Source organism: Takifugu rubripes, chromosome 12, assembly GCF_901000725.2.
Source record: "Takifugu rubripes chromosome 12, fTakRub1.2, whole genome shotgun sequence".
NCBI lineage: Eukaryota > Metazoa > Chordata > Actinopteri > Tetraodontiformes > Tetraodontidae > Takifugu > Takifugu rubripes.
The window spans coordinates 3,640,666-3,655,918 of NC_042296.1; the positions used below are offsets into that span (position 1 = coordinate 3,640,666).

At 50.2% G+C, this 15,253-nt stretch overlaps 1 protein-coding gene across 4 annotated transcripts in view; it reads left to right on the forward strand.

Annotated features, from left to right (window-relative positions):
* Positions 1-359: 359 nt before the first annotated feature.
* The window catches only part of runx1t1 (RUNX1 partner transcriptional co-repressor 1), a 39,298-nt gene continuing 24,404 nt past the window's right edge, over positions 360-15,253 (forward strand). For 3 of the 4 annotated variants that reach the window (XM_029845132.1, XM_029845134.1, XM_003977554.3), the window contains exon 1: positions 361-868. In XM_029845132.1, the coding sequence (XP_029700992.1) occupies positions 841-868 (28 nt within the window). In that variant the 5' untranslated portion in view covers positions 361-840. Of the gene's footprint in view, positions 869-15,253 lie in introns of all 4 variants that reach the window. The other variant, XM_029845133.1, reaches the window with a different exon arrangement.

Below are 15,253 nucleotides of genomic sequence, written 5' to 3' on the forward strand. Positions count from 1 at the left end.
TGTTCAGAAATGTCAGCATTTTAACATTTGCTTTCAATGCATTCAATTGTTTCTGGATGTGTTTAAGACAAGCGTGGGGGTTTTAAAAAAAGCAAACAAGTGGTTTGTTTTCATGCAGAGAGAAGACAGTAACACTAACTGCCTTAACTAAGACTGCTGAAGACTCGTTTTTTGACTTTGGCTTCATGCTGCGTTTTTGTGGAATATGGATCCCCCTTCAATTTACACACACTGTTTCTTTGGAAAACACTTCGACTTGACCTGGCCCTGCGTTTTCCCAACCTGTTTTTGGACACACAGATGCTGGCTGCTGCCCAATCGCCGCCTCCTCCACTCGGGCAGTGATTCGGTCCCGCCCACCGCCACCTGGCTCTGCTGCGCACCGCCGACTGGAGGCAGAGCGTCGGTACTCCTCTTCCCCGCGTCAACGGAGAAGCGGAACACCAGGAACCCGTGCCAGAGCGCGCTTCCCTCACATTTTAACCCGATTTCTACAACCTAGACCAGTTGGGCTTTTAAAGGATCTCGCAGGGGAAAGTCTGAGAGGCGGGGAAAGAAAGGAGAAGAAAGCAGGCGAGTGCGAGGCGCGCTGGTGCAACCATCCTCCATCTCTGTCTCATCTCGCACCCTTCCAATCCGCCCTCTCCAACATCCTCAGAGACTTGAAAGCCGTCTTCTTTCCGCCGGGGGGAGTTTGCACCGCGTTCCTGAGCTTCTGGAAGTACAGCGGCCACAACTGTCTGGACTCTGTTGCGTTCGCGTTCGCGATACGAGCGGATCGTCGAAGGGACGCAGTGCGCGGACTGGAAATTATTTATCCCTCTCACACCAACGTGCCGCATGGTGGGAATTTCTGCCTCTTTTCAGTGTAAGTGGCTTCTCCCTTAACACAGTTTTTAAAAAAATACATTTTACGCCCTTTAGTCACATTAAAAAAAAAAAAACGATATTTTATTTTTGTGATCGGGATTCGTTGAACGCGCATGAATTCAAAGTGAGTGAAAGCTGGCTCTGAAGAGACCAGGGTTGGTCCACATATGAACAGAATCAACCTCACGGTGCTTTAAATTTTCGTTTGGTTCTTTTTAGATGCCTCACTTGGTGGCAAAGGTGTGACTTGCATGTGCGTAATGTGCTGGGTTCGGACTATACGGGTAACTGGAACGCGCACTGGACAGTGAAGCGGATTTTTTTTGTGTGTTCTCGTAAAGAAATTGTAGTTAAAGGTCTTCGACTTAAATAAGAACCTGCTGACCTGTGAGGGGAGTATCTGTCGAAGGGCCCCGTGGACTTCGCGCAAGTTGCCGTTTAAAAAAAAAGAAAGCAAGTGGCAACAGCTTCCTGCGTGAAACCAGGATGTGGACACCCAAATCGCGCTAATCCAGTCTTATTAGATCCTTTGAATCTCCCAACACTTTCTTAGGGGAATTTCCATCAGCTGATTCTCAATAAGAAACCACAAAGCGATGGTGTCATTGCGGGGCCACTCCTTAACTCTGGAGCAACTTAACGCGCCACCAAACGCAGGTTTTTCTATCGCAAAAGCTGAAGTATTGGTGATGACTGGTTTCTCTATTTCAGTCCATCTCACAGCCTCTTCTCCCTTTGCGGGAACTCCGGCACAGCCGTGCAGGCGTATTCTTTGTCCGCTGACTTGAAATTAAAGAGAGAGAGAGAAAAAAAAAACAGATTCTCCCTTTGCGTGGCGTTTGCGTGAAATGAAGGCGGGTTGAAAGGTTTTCCACTGACTGGGAAGAAACCAGACATGCGAGTTTAAGAAGGGAGGCTGCTGGGTCAGTGTGCGTTCTCACACTGGCACTAAACTGGAAAACAGCCTGCAAGGTCTTTGGGGTGTTTTGGGGGTTTGGATCAAGATTTATCAGCAGCTTGATCCAACATAGAACACATCACCTCGCATATGACTTGATGTGACATAAACAAACAACAAAGAAATGTATGACAACACTATAAGGAAATAGAATTAGTGACATGTGAAGCTGCAATCTATTTGATCTTTAATCGTGTTGTTTTGCCCTGAAGGCGCCAAACCATATTTTGATCTCAAAAGCCTTTTATTTGAAGGAAAATTAATAAAGCGTGCACTTAAAATGCCAGTGCTTTTCCTGTGTACGATGGAATAAAAGCTAAGGCTAATCCGGTCCTTATGTTAAAGTGGCATTTTTCAGCTTTTTGTTGACTCCTTGGTAGGAAATGTTCATTTTCATTACAAAGGTTTGTGGAACAGTTCCAACAACCTCTGACAGCTCAACATGGCTGCCAACGAAAACATCTTGTATCGATGTCTGACGATTAGCCAGTGAAAATTGGCCATATCTTTATTGTTGTTTGGCTCTCCTGACAAAGAGTGAATTTGAAGACGAATGATAAAACTGTATTATTGCGGGGGGGCTGCTGAGTGGTCGTTTGAGTCAGACCCCCAGTGTCTGTTGATTGTGCGCTCCATTTCTCTTCTCCTTTATTCTCGAACCAGCGAGACTTCCATTAAAGTGTGACTTGACTGAAAAGGCCATTACCTGGAGTGTGCGTGTTTGCCCAGATAAAGAAAGAGAGGCGGAAAGTGGGAGAGAAGGAGTAAATGAAAGGTAAACAAAGCTGGCAATGAGGGGAGAGTAAATGATAAGCGCTGCATGAGGGTTATCGCTGCGTCTGCGTGCATGTGTGTTCATCCACGCGCATGTCCGTGCACGCTGAATAAACAGCCCCGTATTCACGTTTGTTGCTAACTCTCTGCGTTCCACGCACGGGAGCGTCGGCCAGCACTTCCAAGGGGGCCATCTGCCCAGCCGCAGCCTGCTTCACACCTGTTCTCCACACACACACACACACACTCACACTCCATCCTCCCAGCTCCCAGGCTACAGGGTCAAACGCGCCCCGTCACGACACGGGCACAAATTGTGGCGACCGGAGAAGGTGACTCTTTGCCACGGCCTGGTTTATATTCCGCTCAGCAACCACCTCCGTTAACAACCCAGCTCTCCGTTAGCTTCCAACGCGGAGATGCAATTATCCTCCGTTTAAGTGTGACACTTCCAGACATCTGGAAGTGGTCCCGATCGCTCCGCAGCGACGACGGCGATGGCTCAACAGTGTTGTTGGTGACATCATGAAGTGCCCTCCTGCCTTTCTGGATCAGCTGTGTCGCGCGTGTTTCCCCACACCGGCGCGAATATCGGTTGTTTCGTCGTGAGAAATGCTCTACAGTTGTTGCATATGTGAGCGCGAGCTGACTAGCCAAAGATGGTGGATGTTGACGCTTATATGGCCTCTTGCACGCCGCATCAGGTGTGTTGTGATTATTCGGAGTTGTCTTATGAAGTCCGGGAGTGAAATGGAATCATATTGTGTTGGGTTGTGTGTGTGTTTGTGTGTTTCTTTGCGTGTGTGTGTGTGCAGATCGATAGTCCCATCGATGGTTATCAGTGAGAGGGCCGTTCTCCTCACTGCTTATTGAATTTCATCACCCATCAAAGCAGCGCTGGTCTTCAAGGCGCTGCGATTACGTGTGTGAGGGCGTGTTGTGTGCAGTGCACGTCTGTGTTCCGGACCACATGTGTGTATGTGTGTGTGTTTGTGTCTGTTGTGTAGCGCTCGCCAGAGCAGGAGGTCGTTTTATTGTTGATGTGAGTTGGCCTTTACGGGGATTACTTCATGTTAAAGTCAACGGTGAGGACTACAAAGTGATTTTATTGGTCTGCCTCGTGTTTGCTCCCCTGATAACACCAGCCTCACAGGGCCCGTCAGAGCGCCGGCCAACGGGCCCGCAGGCTGACCCTTGGTCCGGCTTCACAGGGGCTAATTCGTTATGATCCTTCACGCTAACAGAGGTGGTGTCGGCATCATATCGGTTCAGGGTGTGACTGAATTAAAATTCTCTACGTTGGAGGCGGCAGCTGCGGCGCCATTAGAGAGACAGCTGGGAAATGTAGTTTATCTGGATATTTCTAGCACCACCACGCGCACATACAGTCCCGCGCGCTTCTGACTGGGATTGAGCTGCTAATGAACTTCTCTTTCCAGACTCTATCGCACGCATGTCTCTGTCTCTCTCAGTTTATTTTCCTGCCTCCATCTGGAGTCGGCTGATATTGTAATCGCCCTGATGCACACTGCCTACACCCCCCCCCCCCCCCCCCCCCCCCTCCACACACACACACACACACACACACACACACACACACATACATACAACGTGCCATCCTGACAAGCCCCTTTTCTTATTCCAAAAGATAAGCCTCTGGATGTGATTCCGCAGCAAGTGCGAGCGCACGTCCGCTGAATACAAAAAGCTAAACACTCTGCCGAAGGTAACCGTATTGAATAGGCTCTCCACACTGATGTGCAGCAGTGATAGTGCAACGGAATGAAGATGCTACCTCCTGGATATTCACCTCAACCCCCCCCCCCACACACACACACACACACACACACACACCTTTCTATTAGGATAAATCTGGGAGATGCATAGATGCGTCCCTGTTTTTTTAAGGAAAAGGGGCCATTTCAAACAGCTTTGGGTTTGTTTGTCATTCAGGACAGTCCTGAGATGCAGGTGCACGCGCACGTGCACGCAGACGCAAGGGGAGCATACGCAGATGTGATCGATGGCTCGCAAAACGGTCCCATTTTCTCTTCCCTGAAAAGGCTTTTTCCAGCTACCGGTCTATAAAGTCTGATCAAGTGTGTTGTTGTGTGTGTGGAAGCGAGCGAGGCAGAGAGGCGGGGGTAGATGGTCGGGCCCAGACGGACGGACGGACAGACAGAGCCTAAACTAAGCAAACAGGCCGGCAGAAAATCAAACAATTTGTCAAAGACAGAAAACAAAGAAAGCGGAAGCAGAGACGGAGGGAGGGCGGGAACAAGCATCACCTCAGCCCCGTCATGCTTTAGCGGTTTTAATTACCAAAACCCAGGTTGCTTCCTCCATAAAATCCTACGCCATTAACCTGCGATGTGAAAATAATTCTTCTTCTCCCCCCGCTTTCTTTTTTTTTTTTTCCAAAGGACATAATTTATGATCGCCGTCGCCGCTTATCAGCTCCAATACCCTCCGTGTTTGATTTACAGCACCCCCCCCCCCTCATTAATTTTGATGTATGGATTTGGACGTTACACTTTATGAAAAGGGCAGCCGCTGGACTGGAGCCACGGCCAGCCTGGTAAAAAGAAGTGTAATTAAGATCAGCAGAGGGAGAGAGAGGGAGAGAAGTTCGGATCGATACATGCAGACAGTGGCTCTTCTGTTTTTTCCCCCCTCTGAGTATCGACGTGTTCTGTCAATTACAGACGAGGAGAAGGGGGGGGCAGGGAAGGGGGCGCACGTCTCGGAGATGGGAGCACGCGATATTGTTCCTCTCGACGGCCGCACATCTGCATTAAAGAAGCGTCCCTTCCAAAGGCCTAATGAGATACAGGCTCATCTGACGGCGTTTTGGAGACTCTCCGAGTCTTTTATCTGCCACCAGCAGACGCAAGTCATCATTGTTCCCTCTCTCAGCTAGTTAAAATCACACCGACGTGGCCAAATAATGAAGCCTCTTTTTCTTTGCTGGTTAAATCTGACTTGCGTGGCGGGTATTGTCGGACGCGAGGGCTTCCAGCTGTTGTCGGTGAATGTCGCGGGCACACAGGGAGACGGGACAATGGGCCGACGGCCGCTCTCGGTCACCTGATTGCCTTGTTGTCCAACAGACGGCAGGTGCTCCAGATGATAAACCAGGAGTCAATTATTTGGAGGAAGGGCCGCTCTGCAAAACTGGTTCAGAGATAGTGAGGAAGGGGACAGAGGGGGTTACGTCAAGAGATAAAAGAAAATGGAGCCAAGTGGAGCCCTCGTTTTGTCTAACTTATGGCGCATCCTGCCCGGATTGTTGCTGGCCACCCTGCTAAGTGTGCATGTGCACTCAAAGCAGCAAAATTATAGAGCACGTGGGCCTTTTCACACCATCTAAGATAATCGCTGATGCCATTTTTACACCCACAAGAAAGCACCGTGGTCAGAATAATCACACGTGTGTCGGGATAAAAGATGTCATGTTTCTTTAACTGAATGGTTAAGTCATCTATCTATCTATCTATCTATCTATCTATCTATCTATCTATCTATCTATCTATCTATCTATCTATCTATCTATCTATCTATCATCTATCTATCTATCTATCTATCTATCTATCTATCTATCTATCTATCTATCTATCTATCTATCTATCTATCTATCTATCTATCATTTATGACCCAGCTGCTCTTATAGATTGGTAATTGACAACCCTTTCATCAAAGCATATGTTCGTCCCCTCTGTTGCAGTCCCACCATATGGACATGTCATCCTCAGCCGCATGTTTCACAGTGGTGATGGTAGACGATGTGTCTCCATGGCGACCGAACTTCCCTTTAAAGAATGTGCGAGGAATAATGCTATTTTGGCCCCCGCGGGCGCTGAGAGCGCGGGCCGTTTCCCCGTCTCCTGCCGATTACCGCGTCTCACGTGGACCCTCGGCGTCCCTCCGCAGACGCGTTGGCCGTCCCGGGGAAGAATCTGAGCTATTTCCAGGTCTTAAACAGGCCCAGATTGTAGCAAACCTCTGTGTCCTCGGAGCCCCGAGCACACGGGAGGAGGAATGGATCTTGCAGGGCAATAAAAATACAGGAGGGAGCATAAATCCACCTCCTCTTGTAAGGTCCGATTTGTTTTCCCCAGATGTTTCAAGATGTTTGGCCCAGGTGATGGTAATTATTTGGCCATGCATCTTCTCCCCCCCCCCCACCCATTTGTCTCTTTATCAACATCTGGTTTTTGGTGTGGCAGGGAAAATAGTATCCTTTAAAAGCCAAAAGTTCCCAATTCCCTCTCTGCTTGTGCTATTAACTTAGCCGCAACTACTGCTCTTGCTCTGTGAGCACATATTCACATATGCTAACCATTACAAAGTCATACCATTCAGAAAATGTAATAACTTTTGGTTAGAGAGGGAGATAAAGTATTTTTTTTCTCCCTTGTGCTCTCTTCATTTTTTTCTCATAACAGCAAAGAATCCAGGGTTCTGGTTTTTATGCCCCTCCTGTGAGCGGACAAATTGCTGCTTTGCTGTTAGTTTGACGGTATTTAAGCGTGGGAAAAGGCCCTGAAGCACTACAGTAGGACTCTTGAGCCGGTCTCTGCGTCTCAGTTCCCACTCTGGGACAAAACAGATTGAATCCAAGTAAAGAGGGAACCAAAAAAAAAAGAAATCAAAGAAAGTTCAAAGCAAACAGTGATATTTCAGCTAGCTTTAGCATTACAACAAAAACTATTTTAGCTTGTTCCTCATTAGCAGAAGTTTCTTGTCCACACAGTAATATGCAGGTGCGAAGGGGGTCGCATGTTGTGGCGCAGCTGCAACTTTCTGTTTGCGAATTCAAACATCTCAGACACGCAAATCTGAACTTCACACCGCAGACACACACCGCACACACAGGTGTGCCCGCACTCAACTGCTCCCTCATCTGCTCACAGGAAGTTGTCGAAGGCGGCCGCTCGGCGCCATATGGCAGTGTTGTCATTCTAACGTGAAGGCGCAAGAGCTTTGAATGTGTAATATGCAATTTGCATGTGCAGGTGCGTGCGCGCGCCTGCGTCATGCGTACCGAGGGACAACAGCGGTCACCTTCAACCCCCGTTCACAAGCGCTCTCACCCGCGGTCGCCTGAGCAGCCGCCAGTCACACATGCGATCCGTGGAGGTGGGTTTATGCGCGTTTTATCACGTTCCCGTTTTGTCCTTTAGCAAGAGCGAAGCCACACTGTGCCTGCCAGTGATATTAAATCAGCGTTGTTGCTGAAACTAAGCACAATTAATGCCAACAGGGGAGGAAACAACATAAAACAGTTTTTACAGATTCCAGTCAATGAAAGGTATTAATGGCAAGCAACTGTGGCTTAGTGTTACAAGCTGTTCGCAACAGCTCTGACCCACAGCGTCGATTGATGGTATTGGGTCTCATTATGGTGAATTAATGACAAACGAAAGAGCAGATTTTTTTTTTTTAAAGCTCAAACTGCTTCTCTGTATTCGCTATTTTAGCAGGTTCACTCCAGGCGTCGGGGTGTTCCCGTCTTATTTTTTCGGTTTCTGTTATCACCTAAACGAATGCAGCCGTGTTATTAATTTACGCATGTTTGCGGAGGAGCATCAACATGCCAAGAACATGATTGCTCGTCCTGTTTGGACTACACCGTGAATACACTCGGTAATAACGTGAACGGCCTCGGTTGTGTCTCGGGGACGACCGTTTGCTCAGTGTTGAGTCAAAATGCGCAAACACAGACAACTGATTGCAAAGGATTAGCTTTAGATTATGGGGGGGGGGGGGGGGGGGGGGGGGGGACTTGAGGGTCTCTCTATGTGGCCGTTTGATAACAATAACGTCATGAAGATATAATACGCAACATTTTAGTAATAAATGTGTTTAGACTTGCTCAGAAACACACACTCTGGTTGTCCTCTAACGGACTGGTGACATGTCTAGGGTCTATTCCTGCTCCTGCCTATTGATCTGGTTAGATGGATGGACAATGGAACAATCCAAAAGGGATTCTGGTGAGGCGCCCGGGGCCACACAGAAGCTGGAGATGGAGGAGAGCGGAGGGAGAGCCCTCGTGAGACGTTAAACAGCGTTTCCCCTCTGATCCCGGCGTCAACCTTCAGACCTCTGATATGTTTCTGACAAGTTCCAGCCCTTCAGGCTGACCAGCGCTGAGCCCGCTCCCCGCTAACAGCGCTACCGGGTGACGAATGAGCCGAGAAACGGGGGTTTTGCATTCCGCTAGTTTATGCGATCTGCTTTGTTGTGTTTGAAAAGTGTGTCACTGTTTTTTTTACCCGTTTGTGGCAGCAGAAGGGAATTAAATATTTAATTTCGCATGACTGGCTTTTTATTCTTTGGAACAACGGCGGCTCAGAAGTGACATTACGTCACTTACACACGTCCGTAAGCACAGACGGATGTAGAGGAGCACCCCAAAGAAGCAGATTTGATTCAGGAAAGGTCTCCTGTCTGGGAACGGACTATCGTGCACTGGAGCCGAAGGCGGAGGAGAGGCAAGGTCACAGCGTTTTCTCACACCACCCAGACACGAGGACAGTCTGGATCAGGGTGACACAGGTGAACCACTTTACCAGAAAACTGAGGTCACGTTTATTTTTTTCTTCCCCTTCTGACGTTCCGACACTGACAGGAACCTGAAAGTGCTAAAATAGCTTTAAAGCACTCTCGTGTATTGCTGTGTGCATATGTGCGCACATGTCCTTTGACAGTTGGGAGAGCATATCTGCTGCACCTGTTGTCATGGAAACAGTGGAGCCGCTGTTAGCGTATGCCCGTGTGTTTCTGGACCCCCCTCTAATTCAGACCTCCTCCTCCTCACTCCCAGCATCTTTTAATATTAGTCCATTTGATATTGAAGCTAACCCGGAGTTAGCTTGTCGTGGGCCATATCCCCTCCGTTCCTCCCCCGCCTCCCCGCCTCCCCACCTTTTCCACCCCCTCCTGAACACAACAGTCACCTTACATCCCAGAACTGTTGGTCCCACTTCAATTATGTGAAAACAGCAAAACATCCTGGTATTATTGTGTGTGCGTTTGGGAACGAGACACTTATCTGAACAGCACAGTGCTATCTGTCACTCAGACACACAAACAGTCGCACACATCCTGACCCCGAGCAGCCAGCCATCCCCACCCTCCTCCCCTGCTCTGCACTCCGGGTTCCCATCCTCTCCTTCCTTCACAGATTCCTTCTGGTTCCCTTTCTGGTTCCTGACCAGCGAGGCTATCTCTGGACAGCCGGTGGTTCCTCTCATTCTGACGGCCTATTGTGTGGTGTCTTGGGCTGAGCCCTGGGCCCCGGGGGCAGGGAGGGGAGCCGGGAATGACCTGGTTCCTGTTGCTGTACAAGCCAAAGAACTGTGGCACCACTTCCATTAGGGATTTTTTTTTTCAAACAGATGTGAGGTTTCAGATATTTTGTGTGGGTTTTGTTGATTTTAAAGAACATTGCGTTTAAAAAAGACAACTCCTGAAGATTGATTGGATCTTATTGGTTCTAAACTAACTTAATGACCTCGTTTGTACATCTAGCACAGGCTATGTCGTTGGCTCTCCAAGGTTTGCCCTTAAGTTGAGGCAAACCATTTTTTAGAAAGTCCGCAGCCTCCTTCGGGAAAAGGCACGTAACTCATCATGTGCGCCCACCCTTGACTGCTGCACCTTGCAGCAGCTCTGACAATGAGCCCCATCCACTCTGCCTACCAGCCCCCCCCCCCAGCGACATCTCCATGTATTCTCAGCTGCACGAGCGCACTCACTTAATTACGTCTGCCAGGCCTTTGCCGCCACAGTGATTCACTACGAACCAGCCTTGGCAGGTGTACAGATGCATCGTTAGCGCCACCCAGCGATACAAATCAGAGGAGGGCACACACTCGAGGGCAAATATCCCTTTTGAAAAACTACTTTATGCCCCCCCTTCTTTCCCCCTTTTCTCTCTGTCTCCATCTCACACCTCAAGCTTTCAGCACTCTCTTTTCCCGCCGGCTCGCTCCATATTTCGTCTACCTGTCGCCACTTGTCTGCTCGGTGTCAGTCGGGCTGCATTGTGCGCTGATGTGACAAATCGAGCGGGCCGTTCATCCCGCGTGTCCTGCGTTGCTGCCAGGTGGAGGCGGTTCACCGTCTCCTCTCTTCTGTCTCCACTGACAGCTAGCATACCTCTGCGTTTGATCGCTGACCAGCGCCGCAGATTGGAGCGGTGCCCAGTAGCAGAGTGGTGGACGGATGGAAAGCCGCCGTAGGCGCATGATTTACAGCGGCGATGAAGAACGACCTGCATTTTATTCATTGCGAATCCTTGAGCCGCGACATTAAGTGCACTTAAATAACAGCCGTCTGGGGTTCAGATAAAAAGGGTCGTTCGGTATTTTGGCGAGTTTTCGGTGAGCCTAATGTCAATCTTTTGGCTGCCATCTGCAACAGATCGTACTACTCTAATCTGGACCTATTTTGCGCGTTCAGGCGGGGGGGGGCTTCTGCGTAACTCGTAACAACGTTCCGACCAGTTAAAGGTTAGCGAGCAAGCAGAGAGCGGAGTAAGTGAGCGGCCCATCCACCCACCCAGCCGCTCATAGACACACAGAAGCACAGGCCCGCACACATGCACGCACCCACAGCGAAAAGTCATTTGTTCTACCTCATTAGCATGTATTGTGGAAGCGGGTGTAACACTCAGAAAGGTGAAATGGGTCCGCCATGAATAGCACACCAGTCGGCAGAGGGGAAGAGAGGGAAAAGAAGGGGGCGGTGGGAGCACAGGGGCGGCGGGGAGGGAGGAGAGTGTCCAGATGGCTGGGGACCTGCCGCACACACAGGGAGTCTTTTGCTCGTTTTTCTATTTTTTTTATTATTTTTTTTAACGCCGCTGATTGCACCGCTTGGATCCCTCTCGCCCTCGCTCGCTCACCTTCCGCAGCTTTCTGTTTCCTCACAAAGGCCGGGCTCGCCCGTCACCCCTCTCTCTTTTTGTTTTTTCCTTACCAGAGCTGCTGTTCACATGCAGCCGGCACACACAGAGGCACAGATGCGCTCTCATGGGCAGCGTGCGACCTGGAGAGCAGCTGAATGCAGTGCAGCACCTCCCCCCCCCCCCCCCCCCGCCCACACACACACACACACACTGTCTTTTGACCTTGCCTCGTGTTTTCTGGAGTAACACGCGCTTGTTCCTGTGGTACACGCCTAATTAACAGCTCGCTCGGGCCGGAGATTGCACGATGCGCTCGCCGTCCTCCGTCAGGTCCATCGCATTTTGATCCAGTTCTACAAAGCACCTGTCTTGGGTTTGAGGACCCCGTTTGATGTGCAGTATTAAGACTGGGTTTCTGGCAGGTTACATCACATTGCTCTCAAGCTGAGGCCATATTTGCTCCATCCTTTGGCTATTAGGTCGAAGAGAGCGGCAGCCACAGACAGGAAACGTGCTAACGCTTGCCCTGATGTTCCCTCAGCTTTCCTCTCAGCATTGTGTAGCTCTGCCAGCATGTCGGTTCATTTATCCTCCCATCTGTTGGTCTCTATAGGAATCGGCTCGTCTGTCACCCACTCACTTGCTCTTATCCTTCTCCTGTTGATGCGCTCTCTTTTCCTCTAAGCCTTTGCCGTTTCCCTGCATCTCCAGCTCCATATGATCTTCCTGGGCTGTGGCTGAGACTGGCCCTGGTTCGTGGTAATAGGAGACAAGAAAGGGGTGGAAGCTGATCTGCGTGAGCGTGTGCTGATGTGTCCGTCCAGATAAAACCATTCATTTGCAATGTTTTGCATCACCGCTCCTTTTGCATGCGGGCTAACTTCCCCTTTTCCAAACACCCATTTCTGTGAGATCAAACTAGCATCTCTTGCCCAGAGGCGGCGGTGTAGGTTTTCAGTGTGTGTATGTGTGTTGACGGGGGGGGGGGGGGGGGTAGCCATTTGTATGTATCTCTCTCCACTCCATCACCCCCACTATTCAACAGCTCCTCATTGACTCATCATTGAGTGGGCCCTCCAGAGCTCTATTGAGTTTATCAAGTCTTCCACAAAAAAGTCACACCCATCCTCGCTCTTTTTTTGATGATTCGACCCAGTCAACCCCCCACAACACACACACACACCCGTACGCACACACAGGGCAGCTCTGTCCCACACAAAACAGCCTTGCTTCTCCATTGAAAGCCCCTCAGCAAAACGTTTTCACCCTATTAGTTTTGTGCAACTATTCGCTTTGTTAAAGGACAAAAAGCCTTTTCATTCGCGGGCTTTAAATCCTAGCACATATATAAACCATATATTCAAAATGGGTCTTTAGTGGCATGAATGGGAGGCTGAGGACGAGGGCGCTGCGATTGTTATGCACTGAACTTGGTCAAAGCCGAGGAACAGCGTCTCCCCAGCTGTTTAAAACCTCGGAAAAGCAAAATGTTTAACGCAGCACGGGCGTAAGCGAATCCCTCGGATGCGTTTGTGTCTTTTAACTGAAATTATAGGTGATGCCGTTGTACCAGGCAGGTGAAATTGTGGGTATTACAAGAACGCCGCGATTCGGATGGAGATTTTTTGCTCCACTTTTGTTGTTTGGCGCGTTATTTTGGTGGAGCATTTGTCTGGAGGCTCATCTTTCTCGCTTGTATCGCGCCTCTGTTGCAGATGAGATCGTGACAGTAGGACTCCAGGGGAGTCGGAACAAATGGCTGGAGGTGCGAACGAGACGCCGCAACTCCAACAATTTCGCTTCAACTCCCCAACGCTGCCGGAGGTTCCGGGGGAAGGCTTTCGCTGCACCGCCGACCCCCGGCGTGGCGCGCCGCTGTAGATAATCGATAGCAGAGCTCTGATTACAATTACTGGAAGATGCAGCAGCGAGTCACCTCCCAACTGTTGTTTATTGAATCGCCGAGTCGTCGTGAGCTCGGGAGCTGGGAAACCTGAGCTCCGACTGTGTCTGTGCGAGTGATTCTTTTTTGAGGCCCCAGGAGGGCCGCTCCGTGCACATGTAAACACTCATCCATCTCTATCTGTTTCACTCAGTGTCTGATTACATGAGTTGTATATTGTCCTGTACTCGCCTCCTCTATTACTGCCATTGGAAGATGGTAATTAGATTGCTGGTGATGTGACTGGGCTCCTTGATGAGGAGTAGCTGATATCGTGGTCGGGGCGTTTGGCGGTTATTATTCACACACGAGGAGCACGGCCATTCAAATGAAAGCAGGCTGGCGGGGGGCGCCGAGGTGCCGCTCCTGCGGTCTTCTATTTTCTTGAGCGTTCCAGACAACGGTGGGGGATCGCGCGACCGCGCACGTGTCAGCGTGCAGATGCCTGCAAGCATACAGTATGTTAATCAGATGCTGCGATGATGGCACAGCAGAAGGATGCGAACTGGGAGGGACGGTTGGGTGGAAAGAAGGGAAAGGAGCGACAGAGGGAGGAAAGCATAAGAATGAGGAGATGGGGGGAAAATGACAGGAAGTGGCGCGGTGATTCATCTCCTAACTGCAAGAGCGACTGCTGAGAATCGATCCAATCCATTAGTTTAACTGAACGGACCCACGCTGCAGGTTTGAGGTCGCTAAACAAAAAATGATAAATGTTTCCTGTAGTTACTTAGACCCAGTTGATTATTGCTTTTAATGCCACGTACCGGGAGCGGAAAACCAGTTGTAAAAAGGTTTACGCGTGTTGCGTCATTCTGAATTTAATGTGCTAGTTTCACGTTGTGTTATCATATTTCATCTGCAGCGCAACAACGACGCTAACAAGTCATAAGAGAGACGGCCAGGCTGAAAATCCAAAAGGAGGTGATGAGAGCTGGAATGAGAAGAGATGCGGGGCATTTCTTTTACCCTCCAGAGTATTGGGGGGGGGGGGGGCAGAAGCAGCAGACGGCTGCACCAAATGGCTTTTCCTTGTTTGTAATGAGGCTGCTTCTGCTGCCAGCTTGTGGGGAGAAGAACGGAGAGGCGTGCTGGGGAAGCAGAGGATAAGTGGCAGCAAAGGGGAAGAAGTGGTGAAGAGCGACATGCAGATGTTGGGGGGGGGGGGCACAACCAGTTATTGCAGGGGAGACGGGGGAGGAAGAAAGTTTGTAGATTGGGAAAACGATTGGGAACTTCAGCAGAGGTGCTCTGGCACCTCCTTCTCTACCAACCCACTCGAACCAGGAATCCGCTGCTTCAAGACAAAACCTCAACCTGCTGCTGAAACCCGGGATTGAAGCAGAACTTTAGTCGAGGTGCGTCCATCGTCCTCGCCCTTGGAAGGGGCCTGTCAGTCAGTGGCCCGTCGATCTCAGACGCCACAGAGCTGCGTGCGCGTCAGTGCGCGGACGGTCGTGACTTGCAGTCCTGCGACCTGCAAGTCGCGATGCGATGCGGGGGAAGGGGGGGTTGAGAAAGCAAAAACGAGGGCATGAAAAGAAGCAGAGGGAGACGTCGGGGGGGCGCACAGATGGCGGCCTGTCAGCGGCCTGTGTTGGTGTGCAAAAGTCATAGCGCGGGGGTTTTAGCGTGCGCGGCGTACTCGGAGAACGTCTGCCCTTGTTTTGGTGGGTGTGTGGGGATGTGCGGGTGGGTGCGCGCGTCACTGAGCTGAGAAGAGGTACTGCGGAGCTGCCCTCCCCAGATGGCGCTGGCAAACAGACACAGCGAGGCTGGCAATGCTGGCACG